The following is a 27,774-nucleotide window of genomic DNA, read 5'->3' on the forward strand; positions in this document are numbered from 1 at the left end:
GTATTCCATTACATGGATAAACTACAATTTGTTTATCCATTCACCAGTTTACGGATATGTTTCCAGTTTGGGGCTATTACAAATAAAGCTGCTATGAATGTTCCCATAGAGTTTTGATTTCTCTTGGGTAAATTCCTAGGAGTAGAATGGCTGGGTCATATGGTAAGTGTGTTGAACTTTTTTAGAAGCTGCCAAACCGTTTCCTAAAGTGGTTAAACCATTCTACATCCTCACCAGCAGTGTGTGAGAGTTCTGGTTGCTTAACGACCTCATCAACACCTGGTAAAGTCAGTCTTTTTCACTTTAACCATTATGGCGGGTGTGTAGTGGTGTCTACCTGTAGTTCTTTTTATTTATTTGTTTGTTTATTTATTTATTTTTAGCTGTGTTGGGTCTTCACTGCTGCGCACGGGGTTTCTCTAGTTGCGGTGAGTGGGCGGTGGTTTCTCTTGTTGCGGAGCACGGGCTCTAGGAGCGTGGACTTCAGTAGTTGTGGCACGCAGGCTCAGTAGCTGTGGTGCACGGGCTTAGTTGCTACGCAGCATGTGGGATCTTCCCGGACCAAGGCTTGAACCCGTGTCCCCTGCCTTGGCAGATGGATTCTCAACCACTGCGCCACCAGGGAAGCCCCGTACCTGTGGTTCTTAATTTGTATTTTCCTAATGACATTGAGCATCTTTTCATGTGCTAATTGACCTTCCACATATCTTCTTCGATGAAATAACTATTAAAATCTTTTGGTCATTTTTTTATTTATTTGTTTTATTATGGAGTTGTAAGAGCTCTTTACTTATCGTACTTACAAGTTCTTTGTCAGATAGATGTTTTGCAAATATTTTATCCCAGTCTGTGGCTTGCCTTTTAATTTTCTTAAGTGTCTTTTTTTTTTTTTTTTTTTTTTTTTTTTTTTTTTTTTGTGGTACGCGGGCCTCTCACTGTTGTGGCCTCTCCCGTTGCGGAGCACAGGCTCCGGATGCGCAGGCTCAGCAGCCATGGCTCACGGGCCCAGCCGCTCCGCGGCATATGGGATCCTCCCAGACCGGGACACGAACCCGTATCCCCTGCATCGGCAGGCGGACTCTCAACCACTGCGCCACCAGGGAGGCCCTTAAGTGTCTTTTTGAAGAGCAAAGGATTTTCATTTTGATGACATCAAAGTTATTTTTTCTTTTTCATGTTTTTTTGCTCTATTATTTTCATCTTTTTTTTTAATAGTTTTATAATTCGACCTCTTATATTTAAGTCTTTTGAGTTAATTTTTGTATGTAGTATGAGGTAAGGGTCAGCTTTTTGCTTATTTTGCTTTGTTTTGGCATATGGTCATCCAATTGTTCCAGCACCATTTGTCAAAAAGATTATTCTTTCCCCAGTGAGTTTCCTTAGCAACATTAATTGATCATATATGTGTGGATCTATTTATGGACTCTATTCTGTTCCATTGATCTATATATTGATCTTTATGCTAATGCCATTACTGTAGCTCTAAAGTAAGTGTGTCCTCATCTCCCTCACAGGCACACAGAACTTTGAATAACAATATCACTTTGTGTAGTCATTATTGTTTTTTGGGGTTTTTTAAAAATAAATTTATTTATTTATTTATTTATGGCTGTGTTGGGTCTTCATTTCTGTGCAAGGGCTTTCTCTGGTTGCGGCAAGCGGGAGCCACTCTTCATCGCAGTGTGCGGGCCTCTCACTATCGCGGCCTCTCTTGTTGCAGAGCACAGGCTCCAGACGTGCAGGCTCAGTAGTTGTGGCTCACGGGCCTAGTTACTCCATGGCATATGGGATCTTCCCAGACCAGGGCTCGAACCCGTGTCCCCTGCACTGGCAGGCAGATTGTCAACCACTGCGCCACCAGGGAAGCCCCGTCATTATTGTTTTATGCAACTCTCTCCCTGGCTAGACAGAACTCTTCCAGAAAAAAAAATGTTATTTTTTTATATTGGTACTAAAGGTATTCTTTTTTTAAATTAAACTTATTTTGAGATAATTACAGATTCATATGCAGTTTTAAGAAATAATACAAAGACATCCCATGTACCCTTTACCCAGTTTCCCCCAATGGTAACATTTTGAAAACCTTTAGTGCAATATCTCAACTAGAAAATAGACACAGATCTTATTCAGGTTTCGCCACCTTTACATGTACTCATTGGTGTGTAGTTGTGCGTAGTTAAGGGTATCTTTTTGCTATTTAAACCTTAACAATGATTTTGTTTGTTCTTAGCTCCCCCTATGAATACAAGGCTAAGACCCTCGCAATCTCATTGGTGTTGGAAGTTGACATTCTAGAGTAATGTAGTAGAGACTTCCCTGGTAGCACAATGGTTAGGAATCCGCCTGCCAACGCAGGGCACACAGCTTCAATCCCTGGTCTGGGAGGATCCCACGTACCGTGGAGCAACTAAGCCCGTGAGCCACAACTACTGAGCCTTTGTGCCACAACTACTGAAGCCCGCGCACCAGAAGCCCCTGCTCCACAACAAGAGAAGCCACAGAAACGAGAAGCCCATGCACGGCTACTAGAGAAAGCACCCCCCGCAGCCAAAAATAAATAAATCTTTTAAAAATATATGTAGCAAATGCAGGGTGTTTATTGGAACCTAGAAGAACCTAGTCCACCTTTTTTGGGGGGGAGTGGTGGTATGGGAAAGGATATCAGGAAACGCCTGGAGGGGGTGAGGGCCTGCCAGGTGCTCACTAAATGTGTCACATTGAAGGTTAGTGCCCTTAGGTGCCTGGCCCAGGGTCACGCAGTGAGTGTACACAGACCTAGCACTCCAACTCCGAAGTCCTGGGCTCTCTCCCTCTGATGGTGGTACACGTGCACATATCCTTGCCACGAATGCCTTACCCCTATTTGGAATTCTGCCCCCAATCTTCTTTCTGTTTTCCTGGCTGTAAATTCTGAACGCCACGCAACGCCAGGAAGAACCGATGTAGCGTGCAACAGGCAACATTACAGAGCGCTCCCGCCTCGCAGGCGCCTTGCAGCTGCTGGCCACGCGCTCGTCTCGCCCCGCTCAACGCGCGGCTGCCTGGACGCATGCGCACGCTGGCAGCGGTTGTGCCCGGGACTCAGCCTTGAGCGCGAGGGGCGGGGCCGGAAGCAACTCTACGTCTTCCTGTTGCTAAGAGACGGAGCTTCCACAAGCCAGACAGACGTTCTCAGGCTTCTTTTCCTCCCATTCTCCGCTTCATCGTCTCCGAATTGCGTCACCATGGCGGACCCAGAAACTGAAGGCCTGCGAAGCACCTTCCCCTCTTACATGGCGGAGGGCGAGCGGCTCCATCTGTGCGGGGAGTTCGCTAAAGCCGCCCATAGCTTCAGCAACGTGAGTCGCGCTCCGAACCTATCAGCCACCCATCACTGAGGTCCTGATGATTCCTGAACCACCCTATTGTTTCCATTATTCCACTGTTACTGATTGGTGCACATCTGTCACAGATAAGCCCCTGTTTGGCCGTTTTCTACCAATTCCCACTTGCTTTCTGCCTGGTTGTTAATAACCAACCTCTGTGTTAACAGTGACCTCGTCTCCTACTTTTTTACTCAAATGTTTCGCGATTGGCCTCCTTTCCCATAACTGGCTGGGAGATTGGCTGGGAGGCTGCTTGCAGAAGTGAAGTCTCTGGCACTCGGTTGCTTCTGGAAGGTGGTCAGTGAATAACTAACATCATAAAACTTAACTGTAGTATAAATAGCTCCACCCTACCCTAAGGGGATTGAGTGCTATTTTAGGATACCAGGCATACTGCCACTTAGCAGTATGAGCCACTTAGCAAGCTTATGGGGGAGGTGCTGTTATTACACCATTTTGTAGTTGAGGAAACTGATATAGAAGTTGAGTAACGCCCAAGATCACTGAACTAACGAGTGGCAGAGGAAGGATTCAAACTCAGGCACTCAGACTTCAGTGCTGAGGTGCTAACCACCATACTCTACTGTACTGTCTCCCAAATAAGCTTTTGTATGTTTTTATGACTGTTTCTTTTATAACAAATAGCTCGCTTGTTACAAATGGAGTGGTAGGATAGCCCTGTAACCAGTCCTAAGTCTCCCCCTAAAGTCAAGCTTCTCAACTGCTACCTAGAGTCTTTTGGCCCTTTGGATCACCAACCACATCCTAAAACCAAAAATAATTGATCAGATGGGCCAACAATTAAGTTCAGGAGCCCTGCCCCGCGCATTCTCCTCTTTCTGGATCCTGTTTCATCCTGGAGAAGCTCAGGTAGTGAGAAAAGAACATCCCGAGGGCCTATAGCTTTAGGTGAGAAGTGGCCTTTTCTAGGAAAGAAAGTAGCTACTTCTTCTTCCTGGGAATGTGTGAAGGTCTTAGACAGGGGCGGGTACAGTCTGATGCCTCAGGAAGGACAGTACACTGCAGACTATGGTAATGATCTTAAACAGGAGAAGAGAGGACATGGGGAGTAGGGGAAGCATTCTGCTGCCACTTTAGGGCCAAAATCACAGTTTCCATTTTCCCAGCACTTTCATCTTAATCCCCTGAAATAGTGATTCATTCTCAATAAGCTATGTAAAAAGAGAGGGCTCGTGGAATGGATAACCAAGTTGCAGATTGTCTAAAATCCATTTTGTTGGCCTTCAGAATGCTTAGCCTTCGAGTAGTATTTTGAATGTGTTGTGCAGCCATTACAGGTTCATGGTTGAATTTTTATGCACCGAACACCCTATGATTCTGAGTGGACTGGAGGCATCCCAGACACTAGGAGAAATTCCGAATATCCACAGGGTAGTATATTCTCACATCTCAACCAGTGGTTTCCACAATAGCTTGTGATTTTACCTTGTTCCAGATGAGCCAGATGCAGATAACCTAGTTGACTGAGCAGAGATCAGTGTGGTGCTGCTTTTAGTCTGAAAAGATCCAAAGACCTCTTTGCTGGCCTGTGGAGTCCCCTTGAAACTCTGGCAGGAGGGTTTGGGCTGCTGTGTCCATTTAGGCTTCTTACCTCGCCCTGCCTGATGCCTGTTGATCTGAGTGGTTTCTTCCTCAGGCTCTTCACCTTCAGAATGGAGATAAGAACTGCTTGGTTGCCCGCTCCAAATGCTTCCTCAAGATGGGAGAGCTGGAGAAATCCCTGGCAGATGCTGAGGCTTCACTCCAGGGTGACCCGACTTTCTGCAAGGTGACCGTAAGGGTGGGAGGACTCACTTTTTCTTCATCACTGCCACCGCCTGCAGCAGCCTCTGATTAGTACTGGTTGAAGAACCAGCCAGACTGCCTGGAGTTTATTGCCTGGAGTTTCCCTTCATAGGTTACTTGCCTGGCTCTCTGACCCTGTATCCCAACATTTATCCTCAACCCAGGGACCCTTCTCTTCCACCACACCTGAGTCCTAGAAGGCCTTGTCTGCTCTCCTTGATTTGACTTCCTCTCATTTCAGGGGATTTTACAAAAGGCGGAGACCCTGTACACCATGGGAGACTTTGAATTTGCCTTGGTGTTCTATCATCGAGGCTACAAGCTGAGGCCCGATCGGGAATTCAAAGTTGGAATTCAGAAAGCCCAGGAAGCCATCAACAATTCAGTGGGAAGTGAGTGACCATGAGGCCTATGCCCTTATCCAGGAGCCTCTTGGAATCCTTAGGTTTGGGGGAAGGCCCGAGGTGCACTGGGTGAGCAGCCACCACCGGAAGGGCTACAGGGAGTCCCAAGCTTGGATCTGGCTGCTCATGATTTCCTTGAGGATTAGGAACTGTCCACTGGGAAGACCAGTCCCCGATCCACTGTACTGAGCACTGCAGTGTCTGGTTCTCTCCAAAGCCAGATGAGAAGCACCATTTTTCTCACCCCAAGACAGACGAGTAGGCCTCTTCTTGGCCTGGTGTCATAGGGTAGAATGAAGTCCTGAGCCCAGCCTTCCCTGGTCCCTGGCTTCCTCCCTTACCTCATACGCACCAAGGGCTGGCTCTGCCCATCAGCTTAGTGGGGGTGGAGGTGGGTGGAGAGCTTGCCACTGTGGGCGGCTGAGTGTGGAAATGGAGACCACCCCTGGTGCCCAGGGCCTGCTGTGGCCTTAGGCTAGTGGGAGCTGCCTGGCTCCTAGGAGAGTGTTGAACCATTTGCTTGCTAGCCAGCCTCCACCATCCTCCTGCCAAAGGCAACTATTTCCACATAAAATATGTGATAGATGGTGCCTGGGGGCCCGGCCGACCTGAGCCCCAGCTTTTGTCCTTGCAGGTCCTTCTTCTGTTAAGCTGGAGAACAAAGGGGACCTGTCCTTCTTAAGCCAGCAGGTGGAGGTAAGGGCCCTGGCTGCTCTGACATCATCTCCTTCGGAAGGCAGAGGCCACACGTGCCTGAGGAGCACAGGAAGTTCAGCTCGGTGCTCTGTGATGACCTAGAGGGGTGGGATGGGGGCAGTGCTGGGAGGAAGGCCCAAGAGGGAGGGGATATAGGTATACGTATAGCTGATTCACTTCACTGTGCTGCAGAAACTAACACAACACTGTAAAGCAATTATACTCCAATAAAAAAAAACAAGTCTTAATGGCCCTCGTGCCTGGGAGTGATGAGCTCCTGGCCAGTGTGGGCAGTCATGAGATTCTGCCCCAGCTCCTGAGGGGTTTTGGAAGTGTAGCTGTTCCTGGACCAGACACACTCCATGGTTCTCAGCCCATGGTGGTCCTGGAGGGAGCGGTCTGGGATCACAGGCTCAGGGGACCTTGGCTGGGTGCTCCAGGCTCCTTTCTGAGGCTCTGTTGGGTATTGCTCCGTATTCCCAGAGCATGCAAGCCCCGCAGAAGCCTCATCCCGTGAGACAGCTCGTACACCATCCCAAGAGGGAGTCCAAGCGGAAGGGCTCGCTCAAGAGCAAGAAGATCATCCGACAGCTCCTGGGCGAGCTCTATGTGGACAGGGAGTATCTGGAGAAGCTCCTGTTGGATGAAGGTTTCAGACACTTTTTTTGCAACAGGGAACTCGGGGCAAAGGAAATCTGGGGTGGATGCTTAACGTATAAGCCAGAGGCAGAGCCTTTCAAAGGATATTTGCCGACACGTTCCTCTGGAAAGGTTTTGCTACCATTCTCATTTTACAGATGAGGAAACTGAGGCGTAGGGAGGTTAAGTAACTCAGTGACACGGCTCTCGGATTTGAATCCAAGAAGTCCAGTTTCTGAACCAGAGCTCTTAAGTGCTATGGTACCCTGGGAGGGAACGCTGAAGATTTACCACTGCGGTCCCCAAAGGGGTATCCCCTGAGCCTTCAGTCTGTACAGAGGGCAAAGGAATCCAGCTTGGAGGTGCTAGAAGGGGAATCCTAGGACCGTGGGACTGTAATGTCCTAAAACCTCATCTGCTCTCATCCCTCCTTTTATCAGAGAGACCCCGAATGGGGAGTAACTCATCCAAGGTGACGAGCAAGCAAGCTAGTGGTGGAGTTGACAGCAGAGCCCAGGCCTCCTAACCTCCAGAGCAGCACTCTTCCCACCACACCATGCTGGCAGGGAGAGGAAATAGGACGGAGCCTGTTTCCTCATTAGACATTCATTATATGACTGTCTCATGTAAACATGGGTGGTGGGAGTGTTGCCTTTAGCTACTGAGCCTGAGCAGGGATCACCCTCGAAGCCAATGCCTTTTTCCAGAACTGACTTCCCAAGGTCCTGTGTAGGATTCCCGGCAGGTTGCGTCTCAGGGGCAGCTTCACAGCTGGCACAACTCCTCTGTAACAGGCCTGGATGCTTCCCTCCCTGCAGAGGAGCTTCCATGGAAGGAAGAGGTGGCCGGAACATTACCCAAGTGGCCTTGCAGCTTTGCTCCCAGCTCTGACCTCTGGTTAGGCAGGTGGGCAGAGCTCGGGCATGCCCCTCCAAGTCCCAGCTTGCACTGGCACACTTGGCACCTGGGGACTCGCTTGTCACTGGCAACCTGGACCAGGTTGTGCATTTCTACTTTGTCTTCTCTGAGGACACAGCTTGAAATAAGGGAGCCCCGAGGGCTGGGAGCTTTTCAGAAAGCTATCCACCAGCTGCTGCTTCTGCTAGCACCTCATGTCTTGCCATAAGGGGCCTATGCCCGAAGCCCTGTGCCATGAGAGTGCCTGAAAAGGGGGGCTCTGGCCTCGTCTGCACCCAGTGAGACCCACTCTCCCACCTATGTGCTCTTGCTTTCATTACTGTCCCCCAATTCCAGGGAGAGGTCCCCACAGGGAGACCCTTAGCCAAGAGGAGGTGACTCCCCTTAGATGCCTCCCCACACCCTTGCCCACAGACCTGATCAGAGGCACCATCAAGCACGGCCTGACCGTGGAGGACCTCATCATGACGGGCATCAACTACCTGGACGGGCGCAGTTACTTTTGGGGGCAGCAGAAGCCCATCTACGCCAGGGAGCGGGACCGGAAACTGACGCAAGAGAAGTGGCTGCGGCACCGCAAACGCCGGCCCTCACAGACGGCCCGCTACATCCTCAAGAGCCTGGAGGAGATTGACATGTGTGGGTGGTGTTCTCAGAAGGGCGGGCCTGTGGCCAGGTGGGGACAGAGCCTCACAGCAGCCGGAGCCCCTGGCTTCACTGGCCTGTGGATGGAATCTGGAGGGGGAAGTGGGCTCCCCTGTCAGCCAGGGGGGGGACTGCTCCCCGCTCCATATCCCCTCTCTCCCTTCCCAGTGCTGACCAGCGGCAGTGCTGAAGGCAGCCTTCAGAAAGCTGAGAAAGTGCTGAAGAAGGTTCTGGAATGGAACAAAGAGGAGGTGCCGAACAAGGACGAACTGGTCGGAAACTTGCACAGCTGCATAGGGAACGCCCAGATGGAGCTGGGGCAGATGGTGGCAGCCCTGCAGAGCCACAGGAAGGACCTGGAGATCGCCAAGGAATAGTGAGTGCCTGCAAGGGCTTGGAAGGCCAAGCGGCCGAGGCCTGGGGCGGGGGCTACGTCTCGGCCTTTTGCCAGGGTTGCTGGTGGCTGAGCTCCCACTTTCTGCCCTGCATGCCTGAGGTGGATTCCCCAGAGGGAGGAGCCACCTACCCAGGACAAGGGCACACCTAGACTGTCAGCTTTTTTTTTTGCCACAAAAGGAAGGTAGTGGCCCCAGACTCCAAAAAGCTCCCAGTGGTTTGGCTCTTAGGGATATTTTTATTTTTATGTCATCTCCACAAGCATTCATCAACTCCAGACATGCCAGATGTTGCTAGCATTGCGAACACAGCAGTGACCAGACACAAGGCTCATTTCCCCGCAGAGATAAAACAAAAAGTGACACAGCTAATAAATCGCAACTGTGCTAAGTGTCATAAGGAAAAAGTACAGGACCCGGTGCTACGAAAAGTGTATTCCAGGAGGACTTGACTGGGTGTTGGGGACACACTTGGCCTGTGGGAGGGCCCAGAGGTAGGCAAGAGGGAGCTTAAGGCCGAGAGGAGGCTGGACCAAGCAGGTAGGGGTTGGATCAAGCAGGGCCTCGGAAACCATGGCACTGACTAAGCTTGGGCTTCGAAGTTGTACCTCCCAGCTGTGGGGCCTTAGGCAGGCACTTAACTAACCTCTTGAGCCTGGGTCTCCTCTGTCAAATGGACATAACAGTAGCCCTTACCCGATAGGGTAGAAGGGAGGGCGACATGCAGAAGTTTCCATGAAGATCTCAGAACAGCGCTGCGTATCCGTGATGACTCCTGTGTTGGTTCTCGGGAACCAACTCTTCCCGAGACTGGATGGCCCCTCTCGGGTACCATCGCTTTCTGGGCACCCTGGTTCTAACCTCTGGGGTCATTTGTGACCTTCTCTTGCCCGATTCTACTCGCCCCACAGTTCTGAGCCTCTCTGTCTTCCATCCTCCCATTTTTGTTTTAACTTTTTAAAAACGTATTTAATTTATTTATTTTGGCTGCACTGGGTCTTAGTTGAAGCATGCGGGATCTCTTATTATGGCACGCAGACTTCTTAGTTGTGGCATGCGGGATCTAGTTCCCCGACCAGGGATCGAACCCGGGCCCCCTGCATTGGGAGCACAGAGTCTTAGCCACTGGACCGCCAGGGGAGTCCCTCCCATCCTCCCACTTCCGCTCAGGTCAGCCCTCACCTCTCCCTGCCTCGCGCTGCTCCCATACGTCACCTCCAGAGACATGCTGATCTTCACCTGTCGACTGTCCTTCCACTGCTGACACACAGGCCTTGGGCCCTCACTGCCTGCAGGTTAAAAGCAAATGCCTTCACTTGGCACTCAGGGCCCTCTCTGAACCCACTTCTGCACAGCCCTCCAATGTCAGTCCACCCTTCTGGGCCAAACCGGATCTCCTGAACACGCCTGCCACCTGTGTTCTCCCCCTTGCTCATCCGAGTCCTAGAAGCCGTCCGTCCGTTCCCAGCTCATTTCTCACCTGCCCTCCCCGTGCCGAGCAGGAATCTTGCATGTTGGCCATTCCAGGAGTAGAAAACAAGCAAACAACAACCAGCTTTGGAGACAGACCTGAATTTGATTCCTGCCTTTGGCACTTAGAAGCAGTGTGGATTTGATTCAGTTGCTGACCCTCTCAGTTTCCTCATTTCTAATGAAGGCATAATAATACCAACTCATGGGGATTTTGAGGATTAAATAAGTACATACAGTACTTTGGATCCAACTTTCTCCCGTGCCCTAAAGACATAAATCTTTACGTCTTGCCTTCCTTCTGAGCTCCGGACCTGCATATGCAACAGAGTCCAAGGCATTTCCACTTGGATGTCCCACAGGAGCCCCAAATTTAACATGTCCAAAGTGGAACCCCTCATCTTCCTGCCAAATCTCTTGCTTCAGGGCCCCCTATCCGTGAAGATGGCACTGGTGGCCACTCAGTCCCCAGGAAGCAGCCAAGGTGGCTTCCCAGACACCTCCCTCCCCTCACTGCTCATGCCAGCCCGCCATGGCCCATCCACGCCTCCTCCTGCCATCAAGAGAACATTCCCCGGACTTCCCTAGTGGTGCAGTGGTTAAGGATCTGCCTCCCAATGCAGGGGCCACGGGTTCGTGCCCTGGTCCGGGAAGATCCCACATGCCGTGGAGCAACTAAGCCCGTGCGCCACAACTACTGAGCTTGCGCTCTAGAGCCCGCGAGCCACAACTACTGAGCCCACACGCCGCAACTACTGAAGCCCGTGCACCTAGAGCCCGTGCTCCGCAACAAGAGAAGCCACGGCAATGAGAAGCCTGTGCACCATGACGAAGAGTAGCCCCCGCTCGCCGCAACTAGAGAAAGCCCGTGCACAGCAATGACCCAACGCAGCCAAAATAAATAAATTAATTAATTAAAAAAAAAAAAGAACATTTCCTTCTCTCTTTCCCTCCCACAGCTCAGTGCAGACCTTACTCACTTCTTGCCTGTTTCCTCCGACCTGGGTTTCCTGCCACCCAGCTGGCCCTTCTGTGCAAAACAAAGCCAGTGGTCGGGAGGCAGTTCCAGCACCCGGGTCTGCTCAGCTCAGACCGTCCTTCCTGACCTGACTTACCCTGACCTCGGTTGCAGGCTCTCTCGGGGCCCTTGGGCATCCTGAGCCCTGGCCAGCACCTCTCAGCTCTGCTTCTGTTCAGCCTTCTCTTTTGCCAGCCCTTTCTTCATCAGCTCCCTCCTCCCCATCCTTCAAATTGTAAAGAAGTGGTTTTTTCTTGGGGAAAGCCCACCATGCGCCCCAGAGTGACTTAGCCGCCCTCCTCCGTGCTCCCTCTCCACACGCCATAACGTTTCTCGCCTGCCCTATAGACCTTGGACTTTTCTACTCCCTTTCTCTTCCCAGCATCTGCCACGTAATGGGCATGGGATGCATGTGCGCTAAGTGGCTGATTAAGCAAACAGAGGTGTTCCTTAAACAAGCTTAGTTCCTTTGCAACATCCACAAACGGGCCTCCAGTCTTTTTTTTTTTTTTTTTTTCCCCTTGGCTGCGCCGGGTCTTAGTTGCAGCATGTGAGATCTTTTTAGTTGCGGCATGCATGCGGGATCTAGTTCCCCGACCAGGGATCGAACCCAGGTCCCCTGCCTTGGGCGCGCTGGAGTCTTCCCCGCTGGACCACCAGGGAAGTCCCCGGGCCTCCAGGCTCACCCATGAGTCTCACCTGTGTGCCCCACGGGTGTCCTCAGTGGAATCAGCCCTGCCCCCACCTCCAAAGCCCACCAGCCTTCCAGGCGCAGCTCAAATCCCGACGTGTCTGAGCAGCTTCTTCAGTGACCCGAGCTCTCAATTCCTTTCTCTGATTACTCTGTGGATGACTTGATAGCGGCTTTCTCAGCCCCATTACTGTCCAAGATAACAGTACACCTTATTGTTAGGAACAAATTAACATATTTCAACGTGTCTATTCACACCGGAAAAGAGCACCCACTCTGGAAGGGGAGGCTGACATCGGAGCAGCACACGTGGCCCAGAGGCCGGAGAGAGAGGAGCGGAGGGGGCCTCAGAGAGGAGGGAAGGGAAAGATAGGACAAGGGGGGTGGCTCCCTAGGCAGAGGGACAGGGCAGGGGTGGAGGGCTGGGGGAACGGCGGCTCGTGGGCTGGGCAGGGGGGCCAGGACCTGTGGGGAGTGCGAGGACGGGAGGAGGCCGCGCTGAGGAGGGAGGACCTGGCCGGAAGTAGTGAGGGCCGAGGAGGGCTTTGTTTTCACACCGGTCGGAGGCCTGATGCTCGACCCAGAACTGTGTGGTGCTCACGTCTCCCCACAACCCCCAGCACCACGCTCCCCTCGCTTCCCTGGGGCCGCGTTGAGGTGTGTCCCCCTGCCCCCTTTTCAACGTATTTACCTACATATTTATGTACGTGTACACATACATAGGATTTTTGTTTGTTTGTTTGTTTTTCTTGATTTTTTGCGGTACGCGGGCCTCTCACTGCTGTGGCCTCTCCCGTCGCGGAGCACAGGCTCCGGACGCGCAGGCTCAGCGGCCATGGCTCACGGGCCCAGCCGCTCCGCGGCATGTGGGATCTTCCCGGACCGGGGCACGAACCCGTGTCCCCTGCATCGGCAGGCGGACTCTCAACCACTGCGCCACCAGGGAAGCCCCAAAATATCTTTTTTTTTAAGGTATAAATTTTTTTTACTGAAGTATAGTTGATTTACAATGTTGTGTTAATTTCTGCTGTACAGCCAAGTGATTCAGTTATAAATATATATACATTCTTTTTCATATTCTTTTCCACTTGATTTATCACAGGATATCGAATATAGTTCCCTGTGCTATACAGTAGGACCTTGTTGTTTATCCATTCTATACATAATAGTTCCATCTGTTAACCCCAAACTCCCCCTCCATCCCTCCCCCACCCCTATTTATGGAAATATATTTATCGCTTTTCTGATGACACGTGAATACTGAAAAAAAAATGTAGATTCTATGGATAAATTAGAAGTTTCCTTCATACTCTCATTTCCCTTGGGTAATCACTGTTAATAGTTAGATTTACATTCTCTATTTCTTTTTAAAATGCCCGCTTTTAAATTTATTTACTTACTTTTTGGTGGTTTAAAACAACACATTTATCCTCTTATAGTTCTGGGGGTTAGCTGTCTGAAGGCAGTTTCACTGGCCACAATCAAGGTGTTGGTAGGGCCACACTCCTTCCAGAGGCTCTGGGGAGAATCTGTTTCCTTGCCTTTTCCAGCTTCTAGAGCTGCAGTTATTGCACTCCTGGGCTCGTGGCCCCTTCCTCCATCGTCAGAGCTTTGAGCACAGCTTCTGCTTCAGGCCCCGCACATTCACTTTTAACACTAATGGGGCAACAGACGTTGTATGTGCTCCCATACTGACTTTTTAACTTAATATATCAGGGACTTTTTTCGTACACAAAAAATTGCACTGATTGCATTCAGATTGTTTCCACTGTTTATTACTACAAACAACACTCTATTGAGTGTCCTTGTCACATTATATTCTGGAGGTGAATTCCTAGAAGGGGAGTTGCTGGACCAAAGGGATATCTTTGCAAGCTGTTGCCTGTTTGCCCTCCGGAAAAGTCCTGATAATGTCCGTTCCCGGCCACAGGGCTCAAGAGGGCCTGGGTACCGCAGCCTTGCCAGCCTGGGCATCGTCCCTCCAACTGGCCCGTCTTTGACTTCTTTCCAGTTTCCGTAGTGCCTAGAATGGCCTTGTCTTGCTTCTTCCCCACAGTGATCTTCCTGATGCCAAGTCCAGGGCCCTGGACAACATTGGCAGGGTTTTTGCCAGAGTTGGGAAATTCCAGCAAGCCATTGACACGTGAGTGACCCGGGACTGTCCCCTCCCTACTCTGGGGCCAGGACATCCCACCCTCCCACTGGACTCCCAGACTGGGGCAGGATGTCAGGCAAAGAGGCATCAGAAGACCCGAGTTTGGCTCCTGGCTGTGCGAAGTGACCAGGGGCAAGCCACTTTGTAAACTCTGTGGCTCATCAGTTAAATTAATTAATAGAATAGAATCAGCATTTTCTCCAAATTTCCCAGTGACAAGAGTTACCGAGGACACTTGTTAAGCGTATGAATTACTGGGCCTCTCTCCTGGAAATTCTCACTCTACAGGTCTGGGTTAGAGCTCAGGAATCTGACTTTAACAAGGACTCCAGGTGACCCTTACTTTGGGCAAGTTCAAGACCAGGTGGACCACTGACTTCTGGGAGCTCTTCAGAGGTTATTCTGTCACTCTGTGCAGTCACGTGGGGTCACTGGGAATGGAATCTGAGCTCTCCAGAGGGCTTAACTGCTGGACTTTTGATGTCCAGCCCTGGGGCTGGTGACCTGCTCCAGTGGGGTGACTCAACCCCAGGGAGACTTGGGGGCGGGCTTGACCACACAGTGAGAAATTGTCCTTCAGGCCTTCGTTGCTTGACTGGAATAGACTTGATCACCAGAGCCTTCTGTTCCACGTCATATGGTTTCCCGAATGGCCCCTGGTGTCTAGGTGCCAAAAGACAGAGGCCTGTGAGTGTTCACCTACCCACTTGTTGTGCTTTTCTAAGAATTTGTCCATTTCTTCCAGGTTGTCCATTTTATTGGCATAGAGTTGCTTGTAGTAGTCTCTTGGGATGCTTTGTATTCCTGCAGTGTCTGTTGTAACTTCTCCTTTTTCATTTCTAATTTTATTGATTTGAGTCCTCTCCCTCTTTTTCTTGATGAGTCTAGCTAATGGTTTATCAGTTTTGTTTATCTTCTCAAAGAACCAGCTTTTAGTTTTATTGATCTTTGCTATTGTTTTCTTTGTTTCTATTTCATTTATTTCTGCTCTGATCTTTATGATTTCTTTCCTTCTGATAACTTTGGGTTTTGTTTGTTCTTCTTTCTCTAGTTCCTTTAGGTGTAAGGTTAGATTGTTTATTTGAGGTTCTTCTTATTTCTTGAGGTAGGCTTGTATAGCTATAAACTTCCCTCTTAGAACTGCTTTTGCCACATCCCATAGGTTTTGGATCATCGTGTTTTCATTGTCATTTGTCTCTAGGTATTTTTTGATTTCCTCTTTGATTTCTTCAGTGTTCTCTTGGTTATTTAGTAACGTATTGTTTAGCCTCCATGTGTTTGTGTTTTTTACATTTTTTCCCCGTAATTGATTTCTAATCTCATAGTGTTATGGTCAGAAAAGATGCTTGATATGATTTCAATTTTCTTAAATTTACTGAGGCTTGATTTGTGACCCAAGATGTGATCTATCCTGGAGAATGTTCCGTGCACACTTGAGAAGAAAGTGTAATCTGCTGTTTTTGGATGGCATGTCCTATAAATATCAATTAAATCTATCTGGTCTATTGTGTCATTTAATGCTTGTGTTTCCTTATTACTTTTCTGTTTGGATGATCTGTCCATTGGTGTAAGTGAGGTGTTAAAGTCCCCCACTATTATTGTGTTACTGTCCATTTCCTCTTTTACAGCTGTTAGCAGTTGCCTTATGTATTGAGGTGCTCCTATGTTGGGTGCATATGTATTTATAATTGTTATATCTTCTTCTTGGATTGATCCCTTGATCATTAAATAGTGTCCTTCCTTGCCTCTTGTAACATTCTTTGTTTTAAAGTCTATTTTATCTGATATGAGTATTGCTACTCCAGCTTTCTTTTGATTTCCATTTGCATGGAATATCTTTTTCCATCCCCTCACTTTCAGTCTGTATGTGTCCCTATGTCTGAAGTGGTTCTCTCGTAGACAGCATATATATGGGTCTTGTTTTTGTATCTATTCAGCAAGCCTGTGCCTTTTGGTTGGAGCATTTAATCCATTCACGTTTAAGGTAATTATCAATATGTATGTTCCTATTACCATTTTCTTAATTGTTTTGGGTTTGTTTTTGTAGGTCCTTTTCTTCTCTTGTGTTTCCCACTCAGAGAAGTTCCTTTAGCATTTGTTGTAGAGCTGGTTCGGTGGTGCTGAATTCTCTTAGCTTTTGCTTGTCTGTAAAGCTTTTGATTTCTCCATCGAATCTGAATGAGATCCTTGCTGGGTAGAGTAATCTTGGTTGTAGGTTCTTCCCTTTCATCACTTTAAGTATATCATGCCACTCCCTTCTGGCTTTGTAGAGTTTCTGCTGAGAAATCAGCTGTTAACCTTATGGGAGTTCCCTTGTATGTTATTTGTCGTTTTTCCCTTGCTGCTTTCAATAATTTTTCTTTGTCTTTAATTTTTGCCAGTTTGATTACTATGTGTCTCAGCGTGCTTCTCCTTGGGTTTATCCTGTATGGGACTCTCTGTGCTTCCTGGACTTGGGTGGCTATTTCCTTTCCCATGTTAGGGAAGTTTTCGACTAGACTATAATCTCTTCAAATATTTTCTTAGGTCCTTTCTCTCTCTCTTCTCCTTCTGGGACCCGTATAATACAAATGTTGTTGCGTTTAATGTTGTCCCAGAGGTCTCTTAGGCTGTCTTCATTTCTTTTCATTCTTTTTTCTTTATTCTGTTCCACAGCAGTGAATTCCACCATTCTGTCTTCCAGGTCACTTATCCATTCTTCTGCCTCAGTTATTCTGCTATTGATTCCTTCTGGTGTATTTTTCATTTCAGTTATTGTATTGTTCATCTCTGTTTGTTTGTTCTTTAATTCTTCTAGGTCTTTGTTAAACATTTCTTGCATCTTCTCAGTCTTTGCCTCCATTCTTTTTCCAGGGTCCTGGATCATCTTCACTATCATTATTCTGAATTCTTTTTCTGGAAGGTTGCCTATCTCCACTTCATTTAGTTGTTTTTCTGGGGTTTTATCTTGTTCCTTCATCTGGTACACAGCCCTCTGCCTTTTCATCTTGTCTATCTTTCTGTCAATGTGCTGTTGTTCCACAGGCTGCAGGATTGTGCTTGCTTCTGCTGTCTGCCCTCTGGTGGATGAGGCTATCTAAGAGGCTTGTGCAAGTTTTCTGATGGGAGGGACTGGTGGTGGGTAGATCTGGCTGTTGCTCTGGTGGGCAGAGCTCAGTAAAACTTTAATCCACTTGTCTGCTGATGGGTGGGGCTGGGTCCCCTCCCTGTTGGTTTTTTGGCCTGAGGCAACCCAACACTGGAGTCTACCTGGCTCTTTGGTGGAGCTAATGGCACACTCTGGGAGGGCTCATGCCAAGGAGTACTTCCCAGAACTTCTGCTGCCAGTGTCCTTGTCCTCACAGTGAGACAGAGCCACCCCCTGCCTCTGCAGGAGACCCTCCAACACCAGCAGGTAGGCCTGGTTCAGTCTCTGTGGGGTCACTGCTCCTTCCGCTGGGTCCCGATGCGCACACTACTTTGTGTGTGCCCTCCAAGAGTGGAGTCTCTGTTTACCCCAGTCCTGTCTAAGTCCTGCAGTCAAATCCCACTAGCCTTCAAAGTCTGATTCTCTAGGAATTCCTCCTCCTGTTGCCGGACCCCCAGGTTGGGAAGCCTGACGTGGGGCTCAGAACCTTCACTCCAGTGGGTGGACTTCTGGGGTATAAGTGTTCTCCAGTCTGTGAGTCACCCACCCAGCAGTTATGGGATTTGATTTTACTGTGATTGCGCCCCTCCTACCATCTCACTGTGGCTTCTCCTTTGTCTTTGGATGTGGGGTGTCTTTTTTGGTGAGTTCCAGTGTCTTCCTGTCGATGATTGTTCAGCAGTTAGCTGTGATTCTGGCGCTCTTGCAAGAGGGAGTGAGAGCACGTCCTTCTACTCCGCCATCTTGAACCAATCCCTGTATCTTTTTATAATAAAACGTTTTATACTAAATGTGCTTAATGTTAAAATATTAATTTGGAAAATATAGAAAAGGAAAAGGAAAAGTCTTCAGTCCCACCACCCAAAGACAAGTACTAATTCTAATCCTGCTCTTACTTTTATTGATATTTTGTTTTTTCATTCCAATCTTTTTTCTGTGTTGATTTTCTCTTACATGTGCTTAATAATATTCTTAAATGTTATTATGTTATTTCAAATGCTGTTTTACAAACATTATTTTCAACTCTTGTATCATCAAAGCCAGTCCAAAGAGAATTCGGTCCATCTCTTTGGATGTACCAAAATAGCTTTGGTAGTTTAAAAATAGGTTAATGCTTGTTAGCTCCACCCCTGTTTCTAAAAGGACTGGTAGTTGGAGAACAGTTTTTCTTCTGCCACCAGTAGGAAGCCCGGCCTCCTATGGCCGAGTGCAGGGCCTGAGCGGAAGGAGGTGACCCTGGTTCTTGTGTCCCCAGATGGGAGGAGAAGATCCCTCTGGCCAAAAGCACCCTGGAGAAGACCTGGCTGTTCCACGAGATTGGCCGCTGCTACTTGGAGCTGGACCAGGCCTGGCAGGCCCAGAATTACGGTGAGAAGTCCCTGCAGTGCGCCGAGGAAGAAGGGGACATCGAGTGGCAGCTGAACGCCAGTGTTCTGGTGGCACAGGCACAAGGTATGGGCCCCATGAGGACCACCCGACCTTTCCCATGTCAGGGCCAGGAATCCTGTGGCCTGAACTTACCATCCCAGTGTATCCCTGCGCTGAGACTTCCGATTCTGAGAGTGGGGATAAACCCCTGCATTTTGACCAGCGTATGTAGTGCCTACTTTAAGCTAAGCTCAGTTAGGGCTTGGGGGCCCCTGAGAACTGCCCTGCCCTTGAGGAGCTCATCTGCAGACCAGCACAGTGTCATGTTGTCATCAAAACAGCTCCACTCCTCTTGCCTCGGTAGCCTTTACATGTGCCTTCTTGTAACTAATCACTGTGCAAGCCAGTGATGGAGGCATTATTGTCCTCCTCTTTTTTTTTTTTTTGTTTTTGCGGTACGCGGGCCTCTCACTGTTGTGGCCCCTCCTGTTGCGGAGCACAGGTTCCGGACACGCAGGCTCAGCGGCCATGGCTCACGGGCCCAGCCACTCCGCGGCACGTGGGATCTTCCCGGACCGGGGCACGAACCCGTGTCCCCTGCATCGGCAGGCGGACTCTCAACCACTGCGCCCCCAGGGAAGCCCTGTCCTTCTCTTATAGTTGGGGAAACGGAGACTGCGTGGTTCAGCAGATTGCTCCAGGTCACGTGAGGGAACTTTTTAGGGTGATGGAAAAGTTTTAAAACTGGGTTGTGCTGATCACTGCACAAGCCTATAAATTTACCCCAAATCATTGAACTGTATACTTACGAACAGGTGCATTTTATACTAAGTGAATTACATCTCAATAAAGTTGTTAAAAAACAGCAAGGGGCAGGGGTGAGGAAGAGCAGATGAAACAAGATTGGTGATATTTTGGTATTTTTAAAAAATTTTAAATTTTATATTGGAGTATAGTTGATTTACAATATTGTGTTAGTTTCAGGTGTACAGCAAAGTGACTTCGTTACACATATACATAGGTCTATTCTGTTTTCAGATTCTTTTCCCATATAGGTTATGACAGAGCACTGAGGAGAGTCTCCTGTGCTGCGCAGTAGATCCTTGTTGCTTATCTATTTTATATGTAGTAGTGTGTGTCTGTTAACCCCAACCTCCTAATTTATCCTAATTTATCTCTCCCCCCAACGTTTCCCCTTTGGTAAGTTTGTTTTCTAAGTCTGTGAGTCAGTTTCTGTTTTGTAAATAAGTTTATGTGTATCATTTTTTAAGCTTCCACATATAAGTGACATCATATGATATTTGAAGCTGGGTGATGAGTAATGGGGGCTCATGATACTATTCTGACTTTTCTGTATATTTGAAATATTTCATAATATGAACTTTAAAAACAAATAGCTTGGGCTTCCCTGGTGGCGCAGTGGTTGAGAGTCCGCCTGCCGATGCAGGAGACACGGGTTCGTGCCCCGGTCCGGGAAGATCCCACATGCCGCGGAGCGGCTGGGCCCGTGAGCCATGGCCGCTGAGCCTGCGCGTCCGGAGCCTGTGCTCCGCAACGGGAGAGGCCACAGCAGTGAGAGGCCTGTGTACCGCAAAACTCCAAAAAACAGCTTACAGCAATAAGTAAGCAGGGGAGCTCGGGCTCCTAATCACTGTGCTGAGCTGCCCTGCTCCGGGCATGCAGCTGCCCCCAGAGAAGGAGGAAGTGTGATAGGTGCTCTGATCAGGGGCCTTATCACACATTCACTTATTCACATCACAGATGCTTACCTGGCACCTTCTAGGCACCAAGGCTGGGCATACAGTAGGGAGCAAAACTGGTAACTATTTCCTGCCCCCATGCCTGAGGAGTAACTTTTAAGCAGAAACATTAAGAATGCAAAGGCACCAGCTGTTCCAAGACCTGAAGACAGAACTTTTCACCCAAAGGGACCGCATTTAGGGAGGTGGGCAGGAGTTTGGCTGGTTTAAGAAACTGAAGGAGACCAGCGTCAAGCTCCTGGGGGCCAGGAAAGTCTGGAGAGAGGAGGCTGGTGAGGGACCAGATCCACAGGGCCTCATTACATATTGTAGATCCTTTCCTAAAAACATAGAGAAAACCACTTGAAAACTGTAAACTGGCGAAGACATGATTACTGTGGCCTTTCCTAGAACTCTTCCCTGTTCCCGTGAGGACTTTTCTTTCTTTGGCTGTGCAGCAGGGCTTGCGCGATCCTAGTTCCGCAACCAGGGATTGAAAGCGCCCAGCTGTGAAAGCGCCCAGTCCTAACCACTGGGAGGTCTTATTAGGCCCTGAGGGCCTTTGGAGAAACAGGCCACTTACTGCGGGTCTCAGTTTCCCCACTCTAGGGTGGAAAAATCCAATCAAGTGCAGCAGCCCGAGAGCCACTGGGCTGTAGAGGCAACACAGCCGAGCGGGCAGATCTTGGGCTCTGGGCCCTCCTGGCAAGTGCCACTCTGTGCCTCAGTTTCGTCCTCTGTAAATAGGGATAATTATATCAATAGTATGTACCTAGAGGGTTGGTGTGAAGAAATAAGGTAATACCTAAGCGTGTAAGCACTTAGAACAAGAACTAGCATATAGTGAGCACTCCAGAAATACTCATTTCTTCCTTCCTGCCCTCTCATCAGCTTCCCATAAGTGTTTCTAACACAGATGAGAAACAATTACAGTCCTTAGAAAAGTCGATTTATGGCTCAACGAAAATGTAAATATAAATGTGTAGATTTGTGGATACACAGGGGGGAAAAGAAGAGGAAAGGGGCTCCCAGAATGAAGATAACTTCAGGTTATAGATGCAGTTAAAAGGAATGGCCTTTACTGCTTCACTCCCGTAAGTGTTATGACTCCTCTTCCGACCTGCGGTGTCCGAATGTCATTGACGTTTTTTCAGGGTGGTCTCTGAGGGATTACAGTGACTTTCCTTCTTTTCAAATGTGTATTTGAAAAAGAAATGTGTATTGACCTCATTCACTGTGACTCCACAGACTTTCAGAACTCTATTGCTTTTCGGATATAATGCCTTTTGCAGTTTGACTTATGGACACAAGGCCCTTCTTTCCCTGGGGATCCCAAAGCAGTTCATCGTGGGGGGGGTTGGATCTTGGGGTACTCAGTTATAAGAGGAAGCGGTGGTGTGTAAAGAAAGTGGAGTGTGGTGTTCCCAGACCCTGGCAGGTGAGCACTTTTCTCCTTCCTTCCTGAAACTGACCTCTTTTCAAGGGCAGTCAGTCAGTCCATAGGCCATCATCCCTGGCCCAGCACTAACCTGTCCAGTGAGTGAGCTCGGGGGAGCTGCCTCCTCTCTGGGTTCGGACTGTACCAGTGTGGGCATTGATGTCCCAGCCGCTGGCCCATGAGTCACGGCCAGCCCATCCAGATGTGTTTGGTCTCCACAGTGTTCTTAACAAATTTGAGTGAACATTAAAAAAAAAAAAAAAGATCTCCTTTTCTGGAACAATCTAAAGATGGGGCAAGATGGAGTTGTCCCCCTGGAGACGCATGATGTGGGCACAGACCCCTTCCCTCACTGACTCTTTGCACCTGAAATCCAAGGCTCAGGTTCTGGTCCTTAGTGGTGAGGACCCAGGAATGTCTGGAAAGGGTGGTGCTGGGAGGCCCAGATGCTGCCTGCCTGGGGCTGCTCCCGAGGGCCGCTGGCACCTGCAGGGCAGCCGCATCGTGCAGCACACAATGTCACAATCTACCTGTCTCCCTTGTGCTCTTCAGTGAAGCTGAGAGACTTCGAGTCGGCAGTGAACAACTTTGAGAAGGCCCTGGAGAGAGCGAAGCTCGTCCGTAACAACCAGGCACAGCAGGCCATCATCAATGTGAGCCTCTCCCCCGCTGGGCCAGCTCTGGGGCTGGGTGGGCCCCGGGGCCCTCAGCCCTAGATATTTATCACCCCCCAACCGCAGGGCACATTCTGGGTAGGGCCGTGGCTTTCCACTGTTTTTTACTGCCATCAGTTTATATAGCAGCCCAGCCAATACCCACATTGCGAACTTTTTATTTTGGGCCGCTCCTTGCAGCGCAGCTTGCAGGATCTTAGTTCCCGGACCAGGGATCGAACCCGCACACTCGGCAGTGAAAGCTCAGAGTCCCAGCCACTGGACTGCCAGGGAATTTACCTCAATACACATATTTTTATTTGAAAAAACAGACAAAAAATAGAAAGTTTTACAAAACATATTTACCTTTACTATGTACACTGATATTTCCTACTCTATCCTATTTTCTTTTCATTCCTTTTCTTTAATGCTGGCTGAGCCCTCCTAAGCGGATTTTAGGACTTGCAGTTTGAAAAGTACCAGCCCCCGCAAACCCCCACCCACCCCCAGGAGTCAATAAGAAATCAGTGTGATTGCCTCACTCACTTGCGCTGCTTGGTCAGGCAGCCGCTAGCCACCTGCAGCCATTTAGAGTAAAAGGAATTAAAAGTAAGTAAAAGTTACAGTTCAGTTCCTCAGTCACACCAGCCATGTTTCAAGTGCTCAATAGCCACGTGAGGCCTCTGGTACCACACGGTGCAGATCTAAAGTCTTCCCATCACTGCACCGAAGGTGACGACCGTGGTCCCGGCCCTCAGGAAGTGTGGTGTCTACAGGAAGCTTAGAACACAACGCCCTCGTTCCTGACCCATGCAACAGGGACTAGGGGATTCAGCGTGAGAGCCTCAGCGGGTAGGCAGGGCTGGGCCTTTCCCTTCAAGGAGGGTTTGAGGTCGCCTTGGAGGCTGGGCAGGTTTTGAAAGTAGGAGGCAAAGAGAAGCGCCTGTCAAGCCAAATGGACCCACGGCCCTAAGTGGCTCGTCATGGGACCAGGCCCCTGACCTTTCACCCCCTGGAATGGCATCTCCAGGCAGGAAAGCATACGAGGGGGGCAGACCAACACTGCACGAGAGAGTCCAGGCCCGGCAGACGTTTCCTGAGTGTCTAGTGGTGTTCCGCCCCGGGCGGGTCAGGGGGAGGGCTGCGACGAAGAGGGCAGGGTTGCCCTCAAGATGCACACGGGCTGAGTTCCAGGTCCCCGGGGGTCCTGCAGACACCGTGGAAGCCCCTCGGAAGGCAGGCCAGCCCCCAGCCACAGTGTGTGGCTGAGTCCCCTCCGTGGCTTGCTGCCTGGCTGAGGGCTGAAGGGCTTGCCTTGTCTCTTTTACATTGGCTGAAGCCAAGAGAAGCTTGAGGTAAAAAGGTGGGACTCAGTAGACAGACGCAACCCCCCAGAACAGGCCTGAGCCCGAGGGAAATGAGTCTGAGTTGCCTGCCAGCCGCGCTATGTGTCGTACCACTTAGTGTGGGGCGTTCCAAGTGCATAGTATCCGCTAACCTCAGGGCGGGAGTCTTCAGAGGAGCCAGGGGAAAGGGGAGAGGGCGGGGTTCTGCGCAGCCCTGCCTCCCGGCGCTGGGGCTTGGGTGGGGCAAGGACAGGTCACACGGGAGCTCACCAGCTCCTCCGCCACCCACAGGCCCTGGACGATGCCAACAAGGGCATCATTGAAGAGCTGAAGAAAACCAACTACAGGGAGATACTCGAAGATAAGGAGAAAGGTGAGTACTGGGGCCCCGAAGACGGCAACCTCAGAACCCTCCCTCTGCTTTCCTTCTGGCAGTCTTCGCCACGCTTTCCTGCCGCTCCTTCGGTCGGGGGCTTGGCACTGCTCACCGAGCATTCTGATTTCAGTGCCGCCACCAACCCCAGCCTTTCTCGGGACCGGAGAGGGAGACCTCGGGCTGCGGTCAGAACCCGTGCTGTCGGCCCTGATTCTTCAGTACTCCCGTATTTCTTTAATCAGTTCATCAACTCTTTGTTGAGCGCTTGTCACGTGCCAGGAAGGTGTGAGATTTGGGAGGAGACAGAAACTCGGTCCCTGCCCCGGAGGAGCCCACAGCCCAGTGGGAAAGCCAGGCCCACAGCCCAGTGGGAAAGCCAGGCAATTGGAGGAGCCCACAGCCCAGTGGGAAAGCCAGGCCCACAGCCCAGTGGGAAAGCTAGGCCCACAGCCCAGTGGGAAAGCCAGGCAACCGGAGCCTGCTATGCAGGGGGACAGTGGTCTGCTATGAGAGCCCAGGCAGGGGCGCTCCCAGTTCTGTGGGGAGGTAGGGAATGCTTCCGAGAGGGAGAATCTTCCGCTTCAGCCTCCAAAAGATGCCCAAGCATTTTCCAGATACGAGATGGAAGGCTGAGGGCATTTCCGGTGGGAAACAGCAGGAGCAAAGACAGAGGTGGAATGACAGTAGCTTACACTACGGGGGCTCTAACCGCTGGCCCGACACTGGGTTAAGCATTAGACAGAATGATCTCCCTCGGTCCTCCCCACCTAGGAGGTAGGCACTGTTTTGGGGGCACTGGAGCCTGAGTGGAGCCACGTCACACAGAAGTCTGACTCAGAGCCACACACTCCCCTGCTGCCGGCAGCTGCTCTTCAGGGCCAGCAGTGGGCAGCGCAGGGGTCGGGGCAGGGGACCCGAGGGCCAGCTGTGGTGCATAGGTGGCAGGGCTGTGCTCCTGCTGGCCGGTCTAGCCCTTAATCACATTCTTTCTCCCAAGGGCTCCAGGGAGTAGAGAGGCCTTTGATCCCCCGCTTGCTCTAGGCTGTCTGACTGGCTCCCATGAAAGGAGTGAGGGAAGAGGAAGTGGCTGGGACTCCAGGCCCCACGGAGTCGACAGGGACCAGGGACGGGCCCCAGAGGGGGCAGGGACGATAAGAGAAGCTGACCTCCACTCGGTGCTTCCTGCATGCCAGGCACTCGTCTAAGCTTTATACATGCCGACTCAACTGATCCCTCCCAGAGCACTAAGAAATAAGTATTTCATGCTTGATTTTACGGATGAGGACATGGAGGCAGAGGGGTTAAAGTCCCACAGCGGTTTCCAGTCTCCAGCAGCCTACCTCCGGAACCCATGCTTTTCCCATGCTTCTGCACTTTCTGTCCGCCCCTCTGAGGGGCCCTCCCTCCAGCCAAATCGCAGTAAAGGGGAGCTGGGGCTGGGGCTCCGGGCTCCTCGGGTGACAGAGCCCCTTGCAGGCACCGAGGCTGAAACCCTCTCTGATCCAGGTACAGCAGCGGGAATTTGGGCATGGGATTTCTGGGCACCTGAGCAGCCAGATGACAGCCTTTTATTATCCAGCACCTGCCACGTGGTGGCCAGATCCCCTCAGGGAGGATCTGCCTCTGCCTCCACACACCCTTGGAACTGCTCTCAGAAGCCGCAGAAGCAATAATGTGAAGGGTACAGCAGGGAAATGGCAGATGCTCCAAGCATCCTCCTCCCTTGGCCGACGGAGTGCTGGGAAAGGCATCCTGAAAACTCCTCTGGAAGGCCCTGAGGCCAGCGGCAGCTGCTGGGCACTTCCCTTCCCGGACAGCAGGTGGCAGCATTGCATGTGTCTTGGCCAAACCACGTCACTTTCCTGCTCTGAACCCAGAGCCCCTATAGGCGGCTTAGAAACCAGGGCTTCCAGGAAGAGAATGTGGAGGAGACTCAGGAAGGGATTGGTAACTTTTCTCTGTAGCTGGTAAAGACAACGAGCAAAGATCCCTTGGGTTGTAAAATTGCTCTCCATCCGAACTTCCACCACAATCTGCTCACATTTTTATGGGGAACCTCCTAACAAATGATGAATATGCTTCCCGGGGACGAAGGGGAATGCAGAATGGGGATGCCGGAGGAGAAGCCTCTGTCCTTTCCCAGCACCTGTGCTAGTTCTCATAGGGAAAAAGAAAGAATGTGGTCTGGGGACAGACTGTCCTAGGTTCAAATCCTGGCTCTGCCAGTTATTTATTTGCAATGTAACCATCGTTTGTGATTTTCCCTTTATCAATCTCAGGTCCCTTGATTGCAAACTCGAATCAGTAACACTATGCAATTTTTTTTTTTTTTTCCTGCGGTACGCGGGCCTCTCACCGCTGTGGCCTCTCCCGTTGCGGAGCACAGGCTCCGGACGCGCAGGCTCAGCGGCCATGGCTCACGGGCCCAGTCTCTCCGCAGCATGTGGGATCTTCCCAGACCGGGGCACGAACCCGCGTCCCCTGCATTGGCAGGCGGACTCTCAACCACTGCGCCACCAGGGAAGCCCCACTATGCAATTTTTTGATGACCGAACGGTATAATCTATGCCGCTCACATGATGCCAGGAACAGAGCTGGTGCTCAGTAAATGATGATCCCTTTTCTCATTTTGGAAAGGGGTGCTGTCTCTTAGAAGCATAGGCCCCCACAGGCTGGGGTTCCCCCAGGCCCGGAGACGGACAAACTTCTACCTTTCTTCCCTCCTTTCTCTTGTTTTTCAGAAGATGCCACTACTTTGGATAGTATAACAGTGATGGCAAAGGAGAAGGAAACAATGAGGAGAATGAGAGATGAACCCGAGACGGTGATGAAGCAGTGCGAGCGGGAGCAAATGGAGAGTGAGAAAGAGACCGAAGGTGACTTGTCTAAGAAAACCCTGGGGATCACAGCTAGTGGACCAGAAGAACATTGGCAGAGAGGAGAAGTAGAAAAAGCCAGCCCCTCAAGGAGTAAAGGACCAGCTGCGATGGAGGGAGGTCCAGGAGATGTTGCCAAGGGACAATCCGGAGAAGCAGGCAGGAAACTAACAGAAGTGAACAGAGGGGAAAGAAGAGAAATTTACAGGAGGCCTTCAGAACTGGACCAAAACCTCTCAGAAGAATCAAGCAGAAGGGAATCCGAAGGACTAGAGAAGACCCTTTCAGAAATCGGCAGAAGAGGGTCAGAAGCACTGGGGAAAACAGAATCAGGAGAATTAAGAGAACCGGAAATAACAGAAAATTCCGAAAAAGTGGAGAAAGATGAAAAGGAAGACGAAGCCATCGAGTAGGCATTAGGATCAGGAGGCTGGTGTTCACAGGGACCACGGAGATCTTATTAAACTGGACCTTCAAGCTGAGATTTGTCTCTAATAGGAAAACATGTGGACTGGGTCCCACAGGTCACCTCTGTCTCTTTCTATTACTGTTTTCCCTTTAAATGTGCATCTTTCACTCTTACAAACCCTGAGTCTGTCATTTTGCCTCCTTACCCCCACCCATTCTCAGAAGAGCCTTAGAGAATGAA

The 27,774-nt window shown here is 50.2% G+C and overlaps 1 protein-coding gene across 1 annotated transcript; it reads left to right on the forward strand.

Annotated features, from left to right (window-relative positions):
• Positions 1 to 3,224: 3,224 nt before the first annotated feature.
• ODAD4 (outer dynein arm docking complex subunit 4) lies at positions 3,225 to 27,675 on the forward strand (the record flags this gene model as incomplete). Its single annotated transcript, XM_079724630.1, has 12 exons — positions 3,225 to 3,338; positions 5,023 to 5,154; positions 5,413 to 5,563; positions 6,210 to 6,271; positions 6,755 to 6,920; positions 8,243 to 8,467; positions 8,642 to 8,849; positions 14,104 to 14,190; positions 18,585 to 18,781; positions 22,427 to 22,527; positions 24,165 to 24,246; positions 26,991 to 27,675. 12 exons carry the CDS (start codon positions 3,225 to 3,227, stop codon positions 27,536 to 27,538), a joined length of 2,073 nt encoding a protein of 690 aa, XP_079580756.1. The 3' UTR covers positions 27,539 to 27,675.
• Between the last annotated feature and the right edge of the window lie 99 nt (positions 27,676 to 27,774).

This window comes from Hyperoodon ampullatus, assembly GCF_949752795.1.
Source record: "Hyperoodon ampullatus genome assembly, chromosome: 19".
Classification (NCBI taxonomy): Eukaryota; Metazoa; Chordata; class Mammalia; order Artiodactyla; family Ziphiidae; genus Hyperoodon; species Hyperoodon ampullatus.